General features: G+C 41.5%; 1 protein-coding gene across 1 annotated transcript in view; it reads right to left on the bottom strand.

Moving 5' to 3' along the window:
- Positions 1–25,300, bottom strand: part of LOC126295239 (zinc finger protein 492-like) — an 88,192-nt gene that overhangs the window by 38,206 nt on the left and 24,686 nt on the right. Inside the window, exons 4-5 of the mRNA XM_049987589.1 lie at positions 22,100–22,192; positions 21,094–21,174 (exon numbers count right to left, since the gene is read on the bottom strand). Of these exons, the coding sequence (XP_049843546.1) occupies positions 21,094–21,174; positions 22,100–22,192 (174 nt within the window). The remainder of the gene's footprint in view (positions 1–21,093; positions 21,175–22,099; positions 22,193–25,300) is intronic.

Below are 25,300 nucleotides of genomic sequence, written 5' to 3'. Positions count from 1 at the left end.
GCATATCAAACATCTCTGAGCCCATGGAAGTTTCCTAGTGGCTGGAAAAAGGTACCAATCAATCATATTCTCAATTAGTGTCTCCTGATAGGTGCACATAATCATAGCAAAATGAAGCATGTGCATGAATAACGCTGTATGGTATACTTCCAAGTTTTTAGGAAAACGACAAAAACCATTAATAAAAATGTAATAGCAGATATTTATTGTTTGCGGATGCAGACTGTTGAAAATAGTTGGTTGTGCTTTTTAAAATTGCACTAAGGATAGGTTTTAGAAAATACGTAACTATTAAAATGGAAAAACAGTGTACAGCAACTGATATACAGCATTGCTGTATATCACACTCTACTACAACTATAATGTTGCCTAGATTCTCAAAGTTTCACATAAAAAAATATATCAAGATACAAACTTATATTTATAGTAAACTAATTGCTTTGGTCTTAAATAAGTAATAGAATATGAGTTTGTTATGAAGTTGAGCACAAAGCTGGCACATTACACTCAGTTGACACACTGAATGTTTTCATAAAATGCCTGGATTTTGATTCCCTGTATTTTGTCACATCCAATAGATTGCCTTTCTTCTCCTTACAAGTTTCAGTACCCCATTGGAGAGCAACCAAAACCCAAAATTCAACAGAATGTCACATGGATGAAACCACTTATGCTTCAACCAAAGCACAGCAGTAATTTTCAAAGTAGGTGGCATTTTGAGAACCAGCTCAACAGATCCAATGCCCTTGTCTTCCATCATCTCCTGTATGTTCAACTTCGAAGGTTCTACAGTGGCCTAAGCAATGACATGCTTCCATTCTAAAGGAGCCATAACTTTTGACACTTTCTTTCCTCAATCACTGTAAAGTTCCTGTCACAAGACAGGAAACTATCAATCTAACATAAAAACTTTTTATTTATTTTTACACAGTACTTGCAGTTGACCAGATAGAAATAAAGTGCTAAAATTCTCCAGTAATCGTTCTGCCCAACATGTTGGTCAGACCATATAATTAGTTTGTGACCCATACCTTTTTCAAGCATCACAAATTTAATCAGACAAGAAACTATTTTGGCTGAACCACACCTTGCACCAGATCCATCCCCTAAATTTACCATGTTAGTTAAGTACCAAAGTCATGAACCATGAAATTATATGACGGCAACTGTCTCTGTCATAAATTGGCACATTCCATGGTACTCTGCCAAAGTAGAACGTGTTGTACGTCCATACATGTAACATATATATTGTTCCTTTGTAGCCATTTCTGTGTTGTTTTTTAGCAGTTTGTATGCTCAGTCTGCTTTTACATGACAACTGACTAAGTTCTATGTTGTCCATTTGTATCTCATCTGAAGCTGTGATCATACAGAATCATTAATTTCAGAACAGATTGAGATTGTGGTACAGACTTTCGAAGATTTATTCTTACATCGAGAAACTCAAACTGAGTTCTTGAATCAGGGACCTGTCATCATTTGATATGACATGTGGCCTACACAAATATTTTCCTTGACCATCTTCAGGAGTGGTCACTCCACTTTCCAGTTTATGTTGAAGAGAGAGTTTTCATTGCTGGGTGATGCAAAATATGTCAAGCAATGTTTTTTGACACACTTCTTTTGACTGGACTTCATATTTGAAAGCAGCTGATTTCAATGAAGTACTGTCTGTCTTACCTACCTTTCGTCTGCCTGGCACACCTATTTACGTAGAGTTTATCAAGTAAATTGCCTTTTCATTGTGCATCAAGGCATGATATTCTCTGTACAGCCTTAACTTAATTTACATATTTATGTCCTAGAATCCTTCTTTTGAACACACTTCTGTGTTGCACACATGGTCCTGAATCATACTGTCAATACTATTACCCAATATTCAACTGAATTATCGTACTCCACATTCTCGTTCAATAATATAGCAGTGTGTTTTCTACTTTTTCATCACTGATAAAGACAGAACTGCAGTTAGTTTTATTCATGGTCTTAGAATTATGGGACAAATTTCAATGTTGGATCAACAACAAGTAATGGAAAATCCGGGAAGGAATGTAACAATATCATAAAGAGCAAACTTGATCGGTTGGTTGGTTCTGAGTATAAAGGGACCAAACCACAGGGTCATCACACCCTTTTTTCCTGACAGAAGCAAGGCTCAAGGTACAAAAACACTCAGCAGCACACCTAAAAAGAAAATGAATGGAATGAACAAAAAAATGGGGAAAACATACGCCACGAAGAAAAGCAGAAGAAGGTATTAAAACCATAGAGCATATAGTCTGGGCTGGCTGATCACAATAATAAATGAGGATGAGCCAGCCACTCTGCAACATATTAAAACGTCCACCTCAAAAAGACAAGGCGAGAAGAGCACATGTAGGGAAAAGATGACAATGAAGACAAACAAATGCAAAGAAAGTGTGACAGAGTTACAATGGAGGGAGGGTGGCGACCTCATAGAGAAGGCTAAATGCCCACCCTTGGATTGTATGACAAAACCCCCTCACAAATAAAATGTCAATTAAATCTGCGGTTTGAAATATTGTTACCTAAAATTCAGCAGTCCAGCAAGATGTGGATGACAGTCATATGTGAGCCACAGTGACACAGATGTGGGTCCTCACGACAGAGGAATTAGCCATGTGTTAGCCATGTATGGCCGGCATTTGTTTGGTTTGGTTTGGTTTGTTTTGGAGGAGGAGACCAGACAGCAAGGTCATCAGTTTCATAGGATTAGGGAAGGAAGTCGGCCGTGCCCTTTCAAAGGAACCATCCTGACATTTGCCTGGAGTGATTTAGGGCACGTATGGCCAATGCGGAGCCAGCAGAGAACCACAGAGTCCTTGCGAAAGGCTTGCATGGAGTCTTTTACACATTTGTAGTCTCCTTAAGGGCGCAGAGTTTGTTGTGCATACTGAGATTATGCATTTCGGTCTCCCAAACCTGAAAAACCTTGTGGTGTAATAATGATCACAGGTCAGTTACACGGATGCCGACCTCCATAAGTGGTTTCCGTTTAACCCGTTTGGCCAGCCCGTCGGAAAGTTCCTGGGGTTCCAATGTGGCCTGGGGTCCACACCAACAACACGGAATGACTGGACCATTCCAGGGCATAGATGGATTCTTGGATGGTCACTACCAAACGATGGTGCAGGTAGCACTGGTCGATAGCTTGTAGGCTGCTCAAGGAGTCAGCACAGAGAAGAAACGACTTGCTTCGGCACATTGGATGTGCTCAAGAGCAAGATAAATGGTTGCCAGCCTTGCAGTCCAAACACTACAGCCGTTTGACAAGGAGTGCTGTTCAGTATGTTCTCCATGAACATATGCAAAGACAATGTGACCATCACCCATGGAGCAGTCCGAGTAAACCACTTCACGGTCCTGGTACTTGTCAAGAATCAAGAGGAAGTGACAGCCGAGAGCTGCAGAGTTAACTCATCCATTAGCACCCTGTGAATGGTCCAGGCAAAGCTTCAGCTTCGGTGTACACCATGGAGGTGTACATGAATGGACCTTGAGCATAGGTGGTAAAAGCAAAGACTTCACTACAGACAGACAAGATCAATTGTGAACTGCAGTTATAAGCCCTGACCTGGGCCTCCGATGCAGGAGATGAAATACCGTGTATGGGATAAGGAGATGGTAATGTGGATGCTCTGGAGAACTATGAATGTGTGCAACATACCTGGCGAGCAGTTGTGCATGTTTAACCTTCAATGGAGGGATTCCAACCTGGTCACTGGACTCGTCCTGAAGCCTCCTGTTGCCAATCAACTGGGTAGAGTAAACAAATCGCTGAGGGCGCCACCAAACAATAAACCAGTTTCCCATAGTCAAGATGAGATTGAAAAAGGGCTCTATAAAGCTGCAGCAGCTTATTGTGATCCACACCCCAGTTGGTGTTGCTCAGGCACCAGAGGGCATTGAAGTGCTGCCAGCAGTTCCACTTCAGCTGACCAAGATGAAAAAAGCCACATCAATCACGTGTTGAAATCCAGTCATAAGAATCGATGTGTCTCCATTACAGTGAGTGGATCATCCTTAAGGTAAAGTTCTGGCTCCGGATGAATGGTATGACACTGACAGAAGGGCGTGACACACAACTTCGCACCTGAAAACCAGAACCTGTGGGCTAGACCCCATGACTGCACCTTGTGAATGGTTCCCTGTAGGCACTGCTCAGCAACACCAGTACTGGAGGAGCTGCATGAAATACATAAGTGATCTGCGTACTGAGAAGGCGAGACCGACGGCCTGACAGTTGCTGCAAGGCAGTTAATGGCCACTAAAAATAGAGATACACTCAATACAGAGCCCTGCAGGACCCAATTCTCCTGAATGTGGGGCAAACTACAGGAGGCACCAACTTGGACACAGACAGTACAGAGCGATAGGAGATTTTGCATAAAAATCTGGCATGGGCTCTGGGAACCCCACTCATATAGTGTGGCAATGATATGATTTCGCCAGGTCATGTCTTAATCTTTTCATAAATCAAAAACGACGGCAACCAGGTGTTAGTGCTGGAGAAGGCTGTTCAGATGGCAGACTCAAGGGAAACTAGATTATCAATGGTAGAGTGACCCTGGTGGAAACTGCCCTGGCATGGAGCCAGTAGGCCACGACTCCAGGACCCAACACAACTGTCTACTTACCATACGTTCTAACAGCTTAAAAAGAACATTGGTGAGGCTGATGGCAAATAGCTATCCATATCAAGTGGGTTTTTACTGGGTTTGAGCACTGGGATAATGGTGCTCTCCCACCATTGCGATGGAAAGACACCATCACACCAGATCCAGTTGAAGATGATAACGAGGTGGCACCTTTAGACAAACAATAGATGTTTGATCACCTGACTGTGGATCTGATCTGGCCCAGGAGCTGTGTCAGGGCAATGTGCAAGGGCGCTGAGGAACTCCCACTGTAAATGGAGCATTATAGGTTTCAAGGTGACATTCAGTGAACTAGAGTGCTTTCCTTTCCATCTGTCATTTGAGGGTGCAGAGGCTCAACCGTAGTACTTGGTAATTGCCTGTGTGTCGGTACATAACACACAATTGATGTTAGTGCCAGTAACACTTGTCGTGGTCTGGTACGCACATACATGTCCGATCTTCTTCCAGACTTAGGAAGGTGACATACGGCACCAATGGTTGAGACGTACCTCTCCCAACATGCCTGTTTCCGTCTTTTTATAAGCTGGAGAATGCGAGCATGAGTCCTTCCAAAGCTATTAACTGTGCTAGGGAAGAGAGTCACTTACGTCACTGTAGAGCTTGTCAATGCTCTTTAATGGCATCAAGGATTTCTGGCGACCACCAAGGTTTTCGCTGGAGCACTATAAAGAACAAGGGATTGTTAATTCTGTCACAGAAATGATTGTTCTAGTGACTTGCTCAACTACCACATTGATGGTACCATGTTATGGAGTTTCAATGGTGACAGCAGAGGTGAAAGCTTCCAGTCTGCATTGTTTAAAGACCATCTTGGTAGACATCTGGGGGGAATGGTGCTGGGGAAGTGACAGGAAGATGGGGAAGTGGTCACTACCACACAAGGAATCATGGGCTCTCCAGTGGACAGATGGGAGAGGTCCTGGGATGTAGAGGGATAAAGCAATGGGCCGAGTAAGTGCCACGAGCCACACTGAAATGTGTGGGGGCCCCTAGTATTTAAGAGGCAGAGGTCTAGTTTCGACATCTCTAACTTGACCAGTAAGCATTGTGCCACCCCACAAGGGGTTATAGACGATAAAATCTCCCATAGGTAGGAAATGTTTAGGGAGTTGATGAATCAGTGCAGCCAATGCTTTCAGGGGTACTGCACCATCCGGATGATGATACATGTTGCAGGCAGTTATTTCCTACTTTGTCCTTATCCTGACAGCCACAGTTTCAAGAGTGGTTTGAAGGAGCACAGGTTAACTGCATACTGAGTTCAGGCCATAGACAAGAACTCCACCTGACGCAGTATTATAGTTGCTACAGTTCTTGTAATACCCCCTATAGCCATCAAGGGCAGGGGTCCGCACTGCCAGGAACCAGATTTCTTGGAGGGCAATGCAGAAAGCAGGTGTAAACCAAAACAGTTGCTGTAGCTCAGCCGGGTGGTGGAAAAAGCCGCTGCTGTTCCACTGGAGTATGAGGTTATTGTGAGGCTGGGAAGGCATGAAGCATGCAAGGAGGCAGGTTACACTTCAGCATCACCTGCTGCCACCGATTGAGTATTTGTATCCGTTCCTATTGTGGATGAGGCATCAAATGAGATCCAGGTCCTCAGTAGATACTGAGATCTCCACCTCATCCACAGGTATAGAACTGATAGCTAGTAGTGGTGTTGAGGCCAGCTGAGGGTTCTCTTTCTTAGCAGACTTCTTTTTTTTGTTTGCCCTCTCACTACTCTTCAGGGGCTTGCTGGGAGGATTTCTCTGAAGTAGCTTCAGGCCACTGGCGAGTGTCCGCTGTAGCATTAGTGGAGACCTTGGGAGAAAGAGTCCCAAGCGACTGCTTCCACACGAGATGGGCCAGAGGATGCTGTTGCTTCTCTGGCTGGCGGGTGGGGACTGATGTCCCCTGCATTTGGGGAGGAGGGGGGGCTTGCTCCTAAACTAGGTACTTGTGATGGCGATGGTAATGTAGCTGCAGCATATGTCGACGTCAACCATATGGGTTGTAATCGTTCAAATTTTCATTCAGCCTCTTGGTAAGTCAATCTGTCCAGGAACTTGTACTTCATGCTTTTCTGCTCCTTTTGGAGTACTGTGCTGTCTGGCGAGCCGGGGTAGTGCTGCTTTCCATAGCTGATACAAGTGGGAAGGGGCACACAGGGAGTATATGGATGCAGTGGACATCCGCAGTCTCGACATGTGGCATTGGAAGTGCAGTGGGAAGACATGTGCCGTAATTTCCAGCACATAGAGAACCGCATATGGGGAGGAACATTTGGTTTAACATCACAGTGGTAAATCATCACGTTGACCTTCTCAGGCAATGAATCATCCTCAAAGGCCAAGATGAAAGCACCAGTAGTGACCTTGTTGTCTTTGGGTCCCCTGTAAATGCGCCAGATGAAAAAAAAAACACCCCACCATTCTACATTGGCACAGAGCTTGTCAGACTGCAAGAGGAGGTCACAATGCAAAATAATCCCCTGGACATGTTGAAGATTTTATGGGGAGTGACAGAAACAGGATTATCACCCAGACAGTCACAAGTGAGTAATGCCCGGGATTGGGCTGGAGATGCTGTCTGAATCGAGACTGCAGTGCTTCTCATCTTGGACAGTGCTGCCACTTCTTCAAACTAATCCTCAAGATATTAAAAAACTGAGGCTTCATGAGTAGAAAGAGTCCCTGTCCGTCCTGCTACAGACTAAATACTGAGGCGAATATGGCTATCTTCTTTCTGTAGCCCTATGTTTCTCCCATGGTGTAGCAAGGGAGGGAAAAGATTTAGGATCATATCTGTCAGCTTTGTACTCGATCTTGCCTTCTTGGAGACAGCTGTTGTCTTACAGTCACCAGCAAGGGATGACTTAGTCCGCTTCATTGTGGGTCATCTGCCTTGATGCCACCCATTCCCATCATGGGCTCTCCCCACGGGTGCCACCCAGCAACAGCAAAGGCCACATGGCATGCTGGTCATTGCCAGGAGTCCTGATGCCCCAGGAAGAAAGGCATCTACTCCTTGGCATACATGGGGAGCTCAGGCATCAGCAGTGCGATCCCTGTGTTGTAAGGGGACTACCACCAAATGGGTACATGATTGCCCCACCACAACATACTGGCTACTATGCTGGATATTGGGTGCAGAGAAATACAACTGCCATGAGGGTGAAAGAGTACAGGAGAAAATGGAAGAAGATGACATACCCCACAAAGTGTGCTCATCCAAATAGTTGAATTGCAGGTGGAGATGCAAAGCCAAGACAATAGGCTCACGTCATCCAATCTAGGGGAACTATGGATAACTCATGCACCACGTAAGGCATCCTTCCCCATATGGCCCGCACTTCTGTAGAATTTGGAAAGTGGCAGGTCAAACCATAAAATGGAACCTGAAGTTATAGGGTCGAAGAATGAGACACTCCTTTTAGTCACGTCTTACGACAGGCAGGTATACCTTAAGCCTATTCTAACCCCCAGACCTGCAGGGGGAAGCAAAGCTGACATTTGCCATATTGCACAGATGCTAAGTTGCAGATAGGAACAACAAAAAGAGTGTGACAAATAAAACTTTTGGCCCATAAGCCTTTCGTCAGAAATAGATGCCATACACACACACACGACTGCAGTCTGGGCAACTTTAGCCACACTGAGCAGCAGCACCACTGCATGATGAGAGTGGTGACTGGGCAGGGGTAACGAGGAGGCTGGAGTGGGGAGGGATAGTTAGGTAGGGGTGACTTACAGTGCAGTGCTGCTGGGGAGCATGCAAGGATGAGGTGGAAAGAGGGTAGGGCAGCTACATGCTGTCAGGCAATTAGACAGTGGGCAGGGGAGAGGTGGGAAGGGGGGCACCAGCAAAGGAGAGAAGTAAAAAGACTGAGTGCAAAGATGGAATGATGAGGGCTGCATGGTGCTGGAATGGAACAGGAGGCTGAATGGGTGTGGACAATGACTAATGAAGGTTTAGGCCAAGAGGGTTACGTGAATGTAGGAGCAGTTCTCCCTGCACAATTCAGAAAAGCTGGTGTTGGTGTGAAGGATCCATATGGCACAGACTTTGAAGCAGTCACTGAAACAAAGGATGTCATGAATAGCAGCATTCTCAGCAACCAGGTGGTCCACTTTATTCGCTGGCCATTCATGCAGACAGGTGGCTTGTCGGGTGTAATGCCCACATAGAATGCAGCACAGTGGTTGCAGCTTAGCTTGTAGATCACATGACTAGTTTCACAGATAGCCCTGTCTCTGATGGGATAGGCTATGTTTGTGATGGTGGTGGGAGTATGTATGGGACAGGTCTTGCATCTACATCTATTACAGGGGTATGAGCCATGAGGTATGGGGTTGGAAGCAGGGGTTGTGTAGGGATGGGTGAGTAGATTGTGTAAGTTTGGTGGATGGTGGAATACCACTGTGGGGGGTGTGGGAAGGATAGTGAGCAGAACATTTCTCGCTTCAGGGCAAGACGAGAGGTAGTCAAAACCCTGGGTGGTACTGAGTTACATGGGGTATGATCCTCTGTGGCCATAAAATGTGAGACTGGAAAGATAAAACATGATATATTTGTTTTTGTACAAGGCTGGGAGGATAATTACGATCAGTGAGGGTCCTCAGTATATTTTACAGAATATAAGATGCTGCAGGCTATAGGGTACACATTCATATTTAAGCACTTTTTAAAAAGTAACATTTTTACAATTTGTAATATTAGATTGCAAAGCCAGGCTAACAACAATTCTGTGAATAGAACCGCACTGACCTAAAGGCGCCTGAATATCAAAATTGAACTTCCCCTTCATAACGACTGTCTTCTTCATATAAAAGATGGTCTTCATTGCCCACCAGAGCATTACCTATGCAGTACTTCTTGAAAGATTTGACCAAAATGTCTTCTCTTACGCTAGACAACAACTTTTTTCCAGTGACACACTGGTGTGATTGTAGGTCCTTTCAATGCTCTCTCTAGTGTAAGTCCTGTTGGGTTTCGGCTGTAGCATGTCAACTGAATTTGGTCAGAAAATACGCCAGAGCAGAAGTGAGCTGCAACAGTGCCAGCTGCAGGTGGGTGGGCGTATTAGATGCTGCAAAGCAATACACAACCAACTGGTGTTGTGAAGCTGAGTCAGTTGGGCGTGATATAGCAATAGCCAACGATGGAGTGCATTAGCAGGAAGTCGGGAGCCTTTCCTCACCTGCCACCAGTCATGTTTAAAATATTTGCCTGAAGCCCTAAATGAACATAGTCTGGAACAAATAAACATTCAGCTATTTGTGTATTAAATGATTCTTGTCTCAATATAAGAGCGAACAACACCCACAAACCTGTGACACCCAGAGTGACATCCTAGAACACACTATGGGATCTGCCGTTTGACCACTACACAGGGTAGCCTGCTGTGAGGCACGAGGGAGCTGGCTGCTCACTGGAGGAAGTTTACAGCCATCATTAGCTGCATCACTGTCGCAGCCAGAGTGACTGCTGACAGCAACACTGAGTGACCCCATATTCAGCATTGCTCCTTGACCTGTCAGCAATGACAGATGTCTACTATTTCACTTAAGAGGCAACTGGAAGCCTCTACCAAGCTGTTCCTGATTTACTACAGCTGAGGGCTGGAAAAAAGTAAGTAATTAAACATATCTAGTCGCCCTGACACCTCATTTCACCCTCCACATGTGACAATCCAAGTGTCATGCAACATTGATGTCAGAACTTTGCCATCACTTCTTAGAGCAATGTTTCAACCTACACCCTATGTCACAGTGAATTAAAGAAAAAGAAAATCCTTATATTTTGGTCATAGAAAAGCCATCTGACAGAGGTGAATTTTATAATGTAGATTTTATTGCGAATAGAGAACCAGTGGATTTTTCTACTCTTAGAGGTAATGGAAGGTATGACTAGTTAGTGACTGTTAGATGCGCACAGTGTAACCTCAAGGGTCCTAAGTGCAATGTATGAAATCACTTCTAGGAAAATGTTACACATGTAATCATTTGGGCCATACGGCTAGGCAGTGCTGGGAGAAAATATGGCTCATAATTACATGTAAGAATTAAGTTAATGTATTTTGTCTTCTTGTCTTAAGAATGTTAGCTCTCAAAGTGAATGTTGTCAAGGACAAAGCTTGAATAGAACCAGAGACACAAGGTTTACCACAATCAGAAGTAGTATGTATATAGTTCGAGAAGGTAACAGAATTACCAGCGGAAAGTACGGAACTTTGTGGGTTGACAGGATCACAATCATTCAACACAGTGTAAATTTGTCAGACAAAAGTTTAATTGGTCCTTGTCCTGGTAAAACAACCGACAATGAGCATGTCTTCACCTTCAATATCTGGCTCAGATGCACAGTTGGTCTAATGAAGTATTACTGACTGTTACAAAACAGATACTAACAAAGGAAGTAAAAACATATTTAGGATATACAGGAGCTGTGAAGAGGGCCACAATATTCGAAGAATTTAAAGAAGGGTTAATTCTAAGATATATGGATCAAAATAGTGCCAGACACTATAGGGAACAATTCACAGTAATAACTAAGAGAAATAAAGAAACTGTGGAAGAATTTGCAGGTAGGATAAGGAAAATCAATGGATGTATTTGTGCATTGGGGCAGGATGCTGAAGTTAATGACATTATTTTGCAAGAAGCATAGCAGAGGGTCTTCAAAGCTTTTTTAAGAGGGCTGCATGCAGAAATTGCAGAATGTGTGTGAACAGGGTGTCTAAAAGTTTGCGCACAGCAGTGCAGTAACTACAGTGTGTGAGGAGATCAGTTTGTCTACTGGAATACAGGGCAAATGGACACTGTTTGCAGCTAATATAAAACATTTCAAGTTTGGACAAACAGGCCAAGTAAGGATAAAGTGTTGCCAGCCTCAGGGTGATGTGAATAACGAAAGAAGAAGTAATAGTTTTAAAAGTAGAGGAGCAGGTAGAAATAAGGTATTGAATACTAGCTGGGACCCCTGGTCCACCTATGGTCTTCCCAGTAAGACTAGATGCTACAAAATTGTATTCAGATGTGGATGCCATAAGATCTGTATGGGGTAAGACGAATAAGAACAAAAATGATTCCACGATATCATTGGACACAGGGGATAATGTTTCAGTCACCAGTAGTGATCTGGTGAAATGTACGCAATTGGACCCACCACAGTACACAGACTGCATGGAGTGGGAATAAAGACATCATCACACCATTAGGACTGTGGACACTGGCATCCACCTGAATACGGCTTAATTTAAACAATGATTAGAGATTGTGTCACATACAATTGAGGGGTACAACATGATTCTGGATTAGATTTCCTTATCAGCATTGTGCCATACTCAACTCCCAGCTACATAGGGTGAAACATGGCAGAAAAATGCTTCAGTTAGGTTAAGTCATGATAGAGAGGTGGCAAGAAGAGTCAATTGTGAAAGATGAACCAATTAAACCATGAAAACTATACTAAGACTCGATTCACATGATTATGTATCTAAGGGTACTGGGAAATTTCTTTGGGTCAGTGTCAAGTCCAGCTTGCCGGCAGGAATTTTGTGTGTGATGGAACCATTAGAAGAGAATTCAGGTAGGTTGTTTATTCAACAGACATATGATGCCCATACCTGTTTCTACATACCATTTCAGGACAGAGGGCACATGATTAACACACCAGTTGTTAATCTCCAATATGAATATCCTGGAGGAAGAAGAATGGAACATATGGGGTGTCAGCCACAGAGAATTGCCAGACATCACTGAAACTGTATGAGGAGCAAACGTGAAGCATCTACAGGGAAGCAAGAGCAAACAGATGACAAAACTACTTTTGGAATTCAATGGTTTATTTTTTCCAAAATGACCATTATCAGGTATGCATATTACACAACACTGCATACCAATAAGAAACGAGTCATCAGTCTACCACAAACCATACAGAAGAGCTAGCAACTTTCACCCAATTTTGAAGTTGTAAATCAATCAACAGCTGTAAGATGGAATACTTGAAGAATGTGATGTCGACAGTGGACAAAAATATTTGTGCCAAAAATATAGGTTTGGTTTGATTATAGACACCTAAATGAGAAAACCATAATGGATGCCTACTATTTCCCAAACATCACAAAAACTATGGATCATTTAGAGCTATCCTAGTATTTTTCAACAATGGATTTGCAGAGTGAGTATCACCAGATAGAGCCTGTATCACAGGACTGACACAAAACAGCATTTCTGGAACCATGGGGACACTACCAAATCAGAAGGATGCCATCCTCATTTTAAAAAAATGCACCTGTATAACATTTCAGAGATTGTTGGACACAATTCTCAGAAGTTTGAAACCATGGAAATGCTGTTTATCTTGATGGAATAATCGTCTATGGAAGTGACAGCAGTCAGTATATGCAGTGCTTAAGGGTAGTATTCCTAAGGTTAAAAGCAGTGAAGTTAACAGCGAGTACAAAAAAGTGTGACTTTTTGATGGAATAGAGAGCATACCTAGGACATATCAAAAGATGTATGTAACACAGACCAATATTAATTAGAGCTGTATGGGAATTTCCCGTACCACAATCCGTAAAAGAGTTGCACTCACTCTGGACTTTTGAATTATTACCACCAGTTCGTAAGAAGATGCGTGGGTACTGCCAAAAGGTTGACAATTGTTAGAAGAAGAGTATTAAATTTGTGTGGTCAGAACAGTGCCAGAATGCTTTTGAGGAGCTAAAAGAAGCTTACACATTGATTCCAACTGTAGCATTTCCAGATTTTGATACATAATGTTTTATTATGTGATGCGTAAATTCATGCATCAGCCTGTCTCTTATCAGAAGAGGTAGAATGTGTAGAACATCCAGTAGCTTACACTCAAGGCAACTGAATTCTGAAGAATGAAATTATTCCAAAATGGAGAATGGGAAGTTAACCTTATTTATGGACTTTCATACTGCAAATTTTATCTGTACAGTAAAACATTCAGAGTAATAACAGGTCATACGGCCTTAAAATAGTTGTTGGGGTTAAAGAATCATTTCCAATAGGTTGACATGATGGGCAGCAAGGCTAAGCGAATTTGATTTTGAACTTATTCATAAAACTGAGAAGAAGCATGGGAATGCAGATAGATGAAGTAGAAAACCAGCAGTATTACATATTACTCAGAATATCGAAGAACTACAAATCCACATAGAAGTCTTAGAGAGGGAAGTAGTTATTAAAATGGTTGCAGCCCGTAGAAGATAGTGTTCCATCTAGGGGTAAATTTGTTGCAAGAAGAGAAGTATTTAAAGGGTCTAAGGAAAGTACAGAACAAACTATCGCCAAAGTTGAGGTTGGTTTAAGAACCTGAGCACAAAGGCTTGCCCTTTAATTTGGAATAGCCACAGCATAATTGAGAACTGATGGAAGAAAAGTTTCTATTTCCATTTCTGTAACAGTAGCAGGGAAACAAGAACATCATGAGTGCTACATAATTCATGCACAACTCGTCACAAGGGGAACACTGAAGAAATTTGTAGGAGGAAAAACTCAGCGACTGTCATTAACTGCAAAAGATGAAGGAAGATATATAGAAATGGAGGAAGCAAAGTTACAAAAATGCCTGTGACACCCACAGTGACATCCTGGAACCATTCAAATACAAGACAGGGCAGGCTGCCCTTATTCACAAGCAAGCTGCCTGCTCACTCTTGACATTGCCTTCTGTGAAGATGTGTCAGAGGTCGACATACAGCAGGTCTCCAACAATAAAGGCCACTCTGCCAAAACCATCTGCACACATTTTCCCTTGATACAACATGTCCAGCAGATGCTGCAGCCTTATATGCCAGCTACTGTGCAGTACAAAGGCAGTCTGTTGTGACATTACAGCCAAATAACAGTCCTCTCTTCAGAAGTCACATGTGGTCGACCCTGCCCTGGACTTTGGGATACAGTTTCAGTCTCTATGAACTGTTGTTACATCCAAGAAACAATAGCAGAATTCACACTAAGCCATCAGGCCACATCAATTTTTGACTGTCCTGTTTCCTTTCTTTCTATGGCCCTCCAATGCCAAGTCTAGTAGGCTTTTTCTCTGTCAAACTGCACTGTCTGTAGCTGTGTACATGGTGATTGTGAATGTGAGGTTACCCAACAAACACTACCTCATTTCATACGTCCCCTGACATCATCATTGGCCAAGTTGTCAGTTGACCGGAATGCCATCTTCCATGCAGAACACGATCATACGGACATCTGGTTACAGTTTGTAGGATTGCATTGTGAATGAAACACAAGAGGGGGAAGTAGTAGTTTGTTGCTTTAATTCTGGATACAAGATTAATTTAGGCCATTTTGCATTCAGTCCTCAATTGGCACATGTAGTCTTACTAATTTTTGCAGTTCTACTTTACTGGCAAGCCAATCACGAATGGCTCTTTCTGTTGGAGGAGGACCAAAATGCCACTCAGCTGCTGTCTTGCCATATTGTACTGCATATGCTATTATCTTCAATTTATAGCCCACTTCAGATGAAACCCCTATTTTTTCATTAATAAACTACTAAAGAAAATACTCTCCTGCTAACAATAATACAAATCACTTTCAGTTCAAGTTCACTGGCACTGTAGACTGCTGTGATACATCATAGGCTTGACAGTGTTCTGTGTTTGTGATGGCGGGGCAGGAGGGGGGCAGTGTTAACAAGCTTGTTAAGCTCTACAGCTTATGTTCATTGCATTGGTGCACTGCTGTTGCCAGTTGAATCGTGTTGCCAGAAAGTTATAGGTTTCCCACAGCACTGAATATATGGCCTTCTTTAAGCCTGGCAGGAATTTTAAATTAAACACTGGACATTTTAAAATTGATTTTGAGTATAAGACACACCTGAGTGATGTAAGAATTTTTTTTAAGTTCAGTGAAGACCAGCCATTTTGTCTGACAAATTTGCAGTTTTGATCCAATCCAAAATGTGAACACGAGAGTAAAATATAATTTTCTGAACCTTATCTGTGTTTTTGCATCAAGGTTTATCTGTAGTATCATTTAAAAAGCATCAGATATTACTTATGTCTTTAGAATTGGGAGCTATGACTACGTTGCAAGATGAATTTTTTTTAAATAAGAAAATGTAATATAATGAAAAACCGAAAGACTCGTGTATTTAAATCGTATGATTTATGTATAGTTTTAGTTTTTTTGAGTATCAAAAATGGCATTATGACTAATGCTATTTGTGTGAACTATGTATAGAATCCATGGTGTCCCAAATGCAATTAGTTTTTGACTTTTATCTTCAAGATTTCAAGTTTTAGATTCAATTATTGCATTCCTAATTTAACGTATTCCTTATGTATTTGGATTTTAAAGTAAGGGTGCAATTCAAATAATTTCCGATTTAAACATGATTTTAAGAAATTCTTACAGAAGCTATCTTTAATTCCACACGGCCAATTGTGTGAACCGATTATCAATCATTTAGAAAAGGAACTGTTACTATAACAATGAATGAAACCCACTTTTCAAACATGTGATTGCCCAAGAGAAAACTTGGAATCACTCTTTCCTCAGCTGAATTGTGCTTTTCATTCAACTAACATTTAATAAGTAACTATACTGTTGTATTCCATTAAGAAATAATTGTATCTCTATCCAATGTAACTACCAGGCCTACTGATCATACAACAAAATCAAATTATTTCCAACATCAATTGGTGGATATTTAGTAGTTCAGTCATTTCTACAATGAAGTAAACAAATTTAGTTGATAACCTACAAAATATTTTAATGCACCCTATGGGTTGTTCATTAAAATTATTTTAAACAATACTCCACAACAAGAGTAATTAGCTATTATGTTGGTTAACTGTCACAACACAGCTGACCCAAACACTGCTTCTCAAATACTATGAGAATCAATAGTGGACAGATTACATTAACCTCTCAACAGAGCCACATCATTTTACGACAAGAAATTAAGAATGTTCTGACATTTACTCAGCCATAACCTTACTTGTAGATCAGAATTGTTTTGAGAAAATATTAAATCCTTTATAAACTTGACTACTAAAGGCAATATGATTCATCATTGAAGACTTAGCACACATCCATTGAGTTAGCTGTGTTGCAAAAGATATGTACAATACCAATCCGTGTTTGCAACATCTGTATTCAGACTCTGGGCTTAACAGACCACGTTTTGTTTTGAACATCATACATACTGGTTAGACAGTGATGAAAGGAAACACAGTTTACCAATAAAATGAAAAAAGGTAAGACATTTCGAGCAATTATTTGGTTGGTATATGGTTCATGGCATATTTACTTAATTTTAATATATAACAGATACAAATAAGAGACTAAAATAATCAACAAAATGTTCTCCTTCACTATTTACAGCAGTTCCCCAATGCTGGGATGACTTTTTCATTCTGTAACTGTACAAGTCACATAGAAGTGGAGATAACTTATTGGCATCACATTAAAGCCTTAATCTCCCTTTACTCGGGGAAACTACAAGTGTTGTCATGTTAAATGAATTGCACTTACAAGAACTGAATCTTAGCTTAGCAACAATAAACTGGGTAATAGTAATAAATGATACCTTGGGAGGAAATCAGAATACAGAATGGGGAAACAATACATATGACGCCCCACAGGACTGACCTACGTGAATGTTGTGCTAAAGCTATTGGAGATGCCTTCAAAATCTGCAATGCTTGCCAATAATTAGTACACTGATAATGGCCAAACACATTCATGCTAAAAACAGCCAGGAGAAAAATGGAACATGCTTGCAACTGGTTTACAGGCAACAGCACAAAAATTCAACCTTTATACCTACAAAAACATACATCATGCAATTCCAAACAAATTCAAATGACTTACAGATACAAGGAGATACCGATGACAGACACTGGATGAGGTTCCAAGAGCTAAGTTCTCAGGCATTCAGATCGATAATAAATTATGGAGGCACCAGTATGAGAATAAGATAACCAAAAAGCTCATCTCTCTCTGCCCTGCAATTAATGAATGTTCCTCCAGAGTGTCCACATGCAGAAATGCTTCCCAGCACGCTTTCTCTCAGTCCTAGCCTATAGGATAATATGGCAGCAATGAACAAATTAGTATTTATCCTGTACAAGCTTGTAGTAGGAATGTGATGTGAACACTTCGCATCTACATATCACTATGGAACTCCCTATTGCCTTTCACATTAAATAATATTAATATTTTATTTATTTCTATTTGGCTTTCCCAGAAGATAATTCCAAAAAGAAGTGAACACTTCTAAAGATGCCATTGAAATTGCCTGTAGGTGAGTAATGCTGAGGGGATCAACTTGACAATTTTACCAATTTGTGGACATCATTTCTTCATCTCACAGTATGGTATCTTTTTTATTGGTGGGTGTTTGTGACAGGCTCCACGTATGTGTACCAATAACAATGGATGAACTGTGATGCTACATGGCAACAGCATTGAGGTTCCTAACGTGACATGCTTGCAAATGCATGGATCAAGTCTATTGTCTGGATGCTTAAATGTGTAGAAAAGGATTTTGATATTTGTGATCAGTAAATGACGGATCTGGTCCTAGACATAGCTGTGAAAAGTACCTTATGTGCGCGCGCGCACACACACACACACACACACACACACACACACACACACACACACACACACACACACACACACAAAATGTGAGCAACATGAAAATTATATGGTTCCTTTGGAAATAAAGGCTTTGCAGGCATATATAGAAATAAAAATCTGACACCAATTCTGTGCCTTTGTAATAAATAAAGTTATAGTCTTGTGAAATCTGATGATTTTAAACATCCTTGAGGAATTTCTTATACAGGTATAACTTCTTTCAGTGAAATATGATGATCTTAATTTGTCTTGATGAGTTGCACCTATTATTGAATGTTTAACAATGTTATTCAGAAAATTAAATTTGCTTGCAACACTGTAATCTCTGCCCTGGCTTGATACATGGTGTGAATGTTATTCATTTATTCATTCTTTAATTTACACATTGCATTCCATAAATGAAGATGTGGATGGATGTGGGATGAGCCACACTGCAAATCTTAAGGCAGAAGCTCCCACAGGGATTTATCTCTGTGAAGTATAGTGACAACCAGCTGTTTGTGACTAGTGCTAATCTACTTGCATGGCTAATTAAGGGAACTAGTAATAGATTTTTTGTATGTATGTATATGTACATTTACTACTATGAAAAAATATCATTGTTGCTCCTACTACATTGGTCAGCTACTCATTTTGCCTAGAATTTCCACATACATCTATACTCCACTACCCACTTAATGGCACAAATATGAGTGAAAAAGACTGTATATGCGCCTCTCAATCAGCCCTGACTTCTCAAATTTCACCTTCATAGTCATTCTGTGCTGTGTATGTTAGAAACAACAAAATCGTTCACCAGTCAGCTTCAAATGGCAGTTCTCTAAATTTTCTCAATAGTGTTTCTAGAAAGAACATCACCTTACCTCTGGGAATTCTCATTTGAGTTCCTGAAGGATCTCCGTTACACTTGTGTGTTGTTTGAACCTACCAGTAACAGATGTAGCAGCCTAGCACTGAACTGCTTCTCCAACAAAGTATTAATTTGCAATCTTGCTAGCTTGCTCTAGCTTCTCATGCAATTACCTAATAAAATTCCCAATTCCACAATTACTACAGAATCTTGCTGGCCATGTGCCAGTATCAAATTGGTCAGCCCTATTTTTCTGCATCATTATTAAGCTCTTGCATTTTATGCTCCCGAGACCACAAAGATTGCATGTCCACTCTAGATGACAGAGCTAAGATATTTACTGCACAACTGCATGTACTACCCAGCATCACTGTTATGGTCACACATCCTATCCGTAGATTTCTCAGGTGTATACCACTGTTTAATCTAAGTTACATATTTTCAAAGTAACAAGTGGGGTACAACATCAGTGATTTCAGTGCCAACCACATGACATGGTATTCCAGACCACACAATCAGCAACACACTGTTCTTCACACTTGCTATGGGAGAAGCACTCCATGCAGTGGACACTGTCCCTGAACCTCTGGCCCGGTGCCATGGAGACATCTTGTTTGACCTGTGATCTCTTGGGCTGCATATGAAGGCCAGGATGGCCTTTTGTATTTTCAATGTAAGTGGTCACCAACTACAATCCAGCTACTTTGACAACTACAGCTATGCCCTAGGACACCCTACAGATCATTGTTTTAGCCGAACTCCTCATATGCACATCCCTGACTACTATGCGCAGCATTCTCATTTCTGTAAAACCCTTCTTGTGGAACAACACTACTACTGTTTCACTTACTGTCCTGTCTACTTGCGATGCCAATGCATCCCTTTCATTTGTTTAAAATGGCATAACATGAGTCCCTGTGACATTTAAGTCTTGGGCTGTTACCTGTGAATCAGCTACACTCCTTTATATACTCTCTGAGCTGTCCCTAGCAAGATAGTTTAGATCCTAGACCTGTATGCTTGTATAATCACCACACAATCCAGTGTCTGAAGAAGCTAACATTTCAGTGCCTGAAAAATCCTTTATAGCTTCAGAAAGTTTGTTTTTGAACAATCAGATCAAGAGTGAGCCAGTACCTAACCTTTGCCCATATGTGTTCAATGTTCGCCAATATTTGTCTAATTTCATTCTTGTGACATGTTTATCAATGTGAGCTTCTCCTTCCCTTAGCAAGGTCATAAAGCATATTTAAAAAAAATAATCTTTCTTCTTCACATCTGCCAGAACTTGAATGGTGGGGCTATACATGGCTTCAGCTATGTACAATCATTCACTAAAAGCTATAAGAGTTTTTCTATTAATGAAAATTTTATAAGTAATAGAACAGGCACCACATTAGCTGCCACAATATGTACAGGTTGTGGCCAACATATCGGGGCTGATCTCGAACCCACAAATTTCATCTCTGTTTTTCAAATCCCAAAAAAATTTAGGGCAAAGTCAAGAATAACTATGATTCACACAAAAGATAAGAACAGCCAGTGTTCTTTTGAATGCTATTGATCAGAAGTTGTTGAAAGTAGGAGTATCTCTCAAATCACCTACAATATTAGAACTTACACTTCATCTAAATGTGAATTTCGCGACCATCACAGACAACCATTATACAATGTAGTTGATAAGAATAAGGGCTACTGAGAACAGGATTATACCAGCCACTAGTCCACTTCCACTTCTACTTAAAACAGACAGAATGTAAGAGGTGATCTGAAAGTCAAGTGCAGGAGTACAAGACTACTCTACAATTACGAACAGCAACAAATTCCAGAAAACTGACTATCTGTAACAATTCCACTGCAATGCATCTTTTACTCTACACACTTAACAAAAGACTTACTACTTGAATACATGCAATACATCAGAGATGTAAATACTTACAGTATTCTCAGTTATATTTAATTCAGGATCCTCCTTGATAAAATCAGTGGACAAAGATATTCCCAATGGATCTTCAACAGACTGAAAGAAAAACACAATCTGTGAATTATAACTGCTTGCTATCTTCTCTGTGTATATGACAGCTCTCAATATTCTTTTCTCATTAGTATCATCCAACTTTGCAGAGATTCTTATCAATTGGGAAGAGAGTGTGTCAGAATGCATCCAAATCAGTTCTATTGCCCCTGATTTTGCTATCAGCCATTGTGCAGTACTTATTTGACATACTTTCACTTTCTATTCCTGTCACATAATCCACTCTGATTTCAGAGGCACTATGGCCTACTCTATCGGATGGTTGTACTCCCATATACAAATCTGATATACGTGTGTGGCAACATTTCAAAATTAAACACAGATAATATAAAGACGCAAATAATCTTCCAACAGTAAACCCATAAACAAGAGGAATTTTTGGTCATTAATCAAATGAATGTGGCATTCCACACATTATCATCAAAATTACCAAAATTTATTGTTATTTACACAGCTTCTTGCCATATCACCATTTATTTTCAGTGCCTGCTCTTTAGGGAACAATGCAAATTAATGTCATGTGTACTGAAGGAAAATCATAAGGAATTCCACAGCAGGATTTCAGTAATGATGTAAATAGTACAGTGAATAGCGACTGGGAATTCTAGAATATACACCAATTACAAGTCATAGTTCCACATATGTTACACCACTGTGACACAGAGATGTAAAAAGATTAACAATTACTTCCAAGAGGAAGTCTTCCTTGCTCCATTTACACAAAATATGTTCTTAAGGCATTCATTACATAGAATCACAATAAAATATTAATGCAACAGTAATGGTTCATAAAGAAATGCTTGTTGTAAGTGCTGTTAAAATACTATTGGTAATACCCTACAAATAACACATCTAACTAGAGTTTCTTACTACACTTTCTGCACAATACAGTGCTTGTGTGAGAACTTACATTATGCTCAGATCCAGCAGCACAGTGTTTCAGTTCGGGGTCTTGCTTCAAGCGAACAAGATGGGCCCCAGCCTTTAATGGGTCTTCAAGAAACTGAAAAATCAAGAAAGTGACGTATCAGAGCATCTGTCTCTTGTTTCTTCACGGCACTGTCATACAGGGGGAGACAGGGGCGCCAAACAGCGTGGTCGGGGGCGGCGGGAGGCAGGGCGCCGGGTGTGTGGGGGGCAGGCGGCGGGAGGCAGGGGGCGCGGGGTGGGTGGGGGGGCGGGAGGCACGGGGTTGGGGCGGGTGGGGGGGCGGGAGGCAGGGGGTTGGGGCGGGTGGGGGGGCGGGAGGCAGGGGGTGCGGGGCGGGAGGCAGGGGGGCGCGGGGTGGGGTGGGGCGGGGCGGGAGAAAGGGGGGGCGCAGAGTGGGGCGGGAGAAGGGGGGGCGTGAGGTGGGGTGGGGTGGGAGAAGGGGGGCGCGGGGTGGGGTGGGAGAAGGGGGAGCGCGGGGTGGGGTGGGGCGGGAGGAAGGGGTGGCTGCAGGATAAAATGCTGTCTGTCCCACTGGTCATGTTCAAAAGAACAGACAACACATGCATATTTGACACGTTGAGATTAGATATGAATAATAATTTATTTTGCAGTGTTAGCGATTCCTTCCATTTATGTTGAACCAAAAATATGTAACTTTACCTCGGGCTAACTTACACGAACTTCTTTAGTCAACAATCCCTGCTCCTTGAATGCAGCATTATTGAGCAGCCAAATTCTGCCTGAAATAACACCCATAGCACTCAAAATCGATTAGCATGTATGCATTAGGTTACCGTTACTTGAAAAAAAGTCGAAGCCCGTACATTATTTGACTGCTAACAATACCCAGATTTAATAAGGGTTGTTTCAGAATGAAGTTACATATGAAGGGCTTATTGCAATAGTGGTACAAGTTCATTTTTGTTCATCTTGAAATACAGAGTCCTACAGTTAAATGAGTGCTGAAAAATCTGCAGTTGAGATACCACAAATATACTCAAGCATATGGCTTCTTGCTAGACACGAACCTTTCTTTCTCTTTGTTTGGATCATTAATTTCAGAAGCATTATAGGCAGAAAAGTGTAGGTAATGGACTTGTACCACTATTGAAGTGAGCCCTTCATATGTAGCTCTCTTGCTCTCGCTCTCTTGCTCTTGCTCGTTTTATGATTACATTCCTTCCATGCTTTTGTAGTAAAGAGGTGCAATCCTATATTTTAGTAACTTTAAAGTATATTCGTGGTCTGTTGCACAGATCTTAATTCTTTTGAATGAAAAGCTACACAGTGCAATAATGCATTAGCCTCCACTGGTGAAATATCAGAACAATAGCAAGCTACATATATAGCTTTCTCTGTGTGTTTTACTGTTAATTCTTGATTAGTAGTAATGGAATGAATATAATGTGTGCACACTGTGTGCAGATGGAGGAGCTAGCCTCAGTTCACCAACAGCTGAAGATGTGTTTTGCCACATTCAGCAGCATTCAGGCTGCTGCCTATTTTAATAGTGGGGGCCGAGAACCTGGCTTATCACATAGAATGCCTAAGGTGCCACCTATTTTGCCCACTGGCTCTGTTGTCAAGACACCTTGTGGTGTACCCAATGTGGCTGAGTTGTCCTCACCAAATGGTGGGGGATGGGTCGTAACAGTTAGCACTGTTTGAAGCAGAGAGTGATGTGGAGGCTGCCTCACCCATTGACCCTGTGGGTGGACTGGCAGGTGTTCATTCATCAGGGTCCAGACAGGCCCACGTGGAGAGAAGTTTTCTAGTTAATCAGGACCTCCAATGTCAAATGCATTATGGAGCTCCTTAGGGAAATGGCATCCAGGATTTGAGATGTGGAAAATGTACTGCCTGTGGCTAAGAAACACACAGGGTGTGGCTGTCTACAAGTTGTGGCTGATGTTGGTGCCAATGATATCCATCGTTTGAGTTCTGAGGCCACCTTCAGTTTATATTGAGGGGTAGCACAAATGGCGAAGAGCCCCTGTGTCACACATGAGTGCATGCAGCACACACAGTTTGTATCAGCATTCCAGAATTGATTCAAGTTCTTTGGTTTGGCGTGAGTGGAGGGTCTCAACCAAAGGCTTCATTGATTCTCTGACGGCCCAAACTGCAGACTGCTGGAAATGCATTATGTGGTGGAGAATTGTAGAAATACTTCATGGGTCAGTGGTGCACTACACAAAGCAAGCATTTTTTAGGCTAGGCAGTTGTTTGTGGTCCTCTGATGAATGCACGCTAGTCAGACTGCATACCAAGTAAAGACCATACTACCATTAACAGTAAATTCTTGATGTGTTTGTAGTTCCTGAGTGTAATGCCCTCCAAGAAAGTTGTCATGTTCAAAATACTCTTGGACCAAAGCTGGCTGGAACATTGAGCAGAAACCCTTGAAATATTTAGCAAGCCATGGAATGTACACTGAAGTGACAGATGACACACCTGTGGGATGTTAGCATCAGAAGAGTGGAGGGGAGACGAAGGGCAAGAATGAATATGGGTGAAAATTGTGCAACAAATGAGAGCGCATGCTGTTGGTGGTAACCCCCCAAACAGTAGTGAAAGTAGGATTCTCAGACTCAATAATATTCTTATATTGGCAACATATATAACTGTACTTAAAATACTTTTTGTCACAAATAAGTAGGCAGTTATGGAAACATTCATTTTCATTCCATATGTTTTGTGGATTAGCTATGACTGTTGGACACCATCACAAGAGAAGGTACTTGTATAGTTTACAATGTGGTAATGGCAGGTACATCACACCTATCCATTTGTACCATTCGGTTCTAATGTATCTTACTGTTTTCACGTAATTTAAGGTATAAAGTAATGACTAACTGCATAGCAGAAGTACTAAGTCATTGAAAGGCACATCAACTTTGCTAGTTCTCCCACAGATACTGCTACAGAACTACGGTCTCATTTTACAGGCTGACTACATTGTGGCAGCACTGTTGAGAATCAGACTAAACAGTTTCACATGACCAGTAATTATGGGATCCATTTCCATTCTTCCAGATGAATTGATTTTTTTTAAAGAGACATCATACAGGATCACAAAATCATTCAAGAAGATTTTTCTACCAACTTACAAACTGGAATGACCTTTGCCTGTTTCTATACATGTGCAAACCACTGTTCCATAAATGAACAATTCGGATGT

This window comes from Schistocerca gregaria, chromosome 11 (genome assembly GCF_023897955.1).
Source record: "Schistocerca gregaria isolate iqSchGreg1 chromosome 11, iqSchGreg1.2, whole genome shotgun sequence".
NCBI classification, from domain to species: Eukaryota; Metazoa; Arthropoda; class Insecta; order Orthoptera; family Acrididae; genus Schistocerca; species Schistocerca gregaria.
The sequence above is the reverse complement of the archived record's forward strand: the minus strand, read 5'-3'. Positions and strand labels throughout refer to the sequence as shown.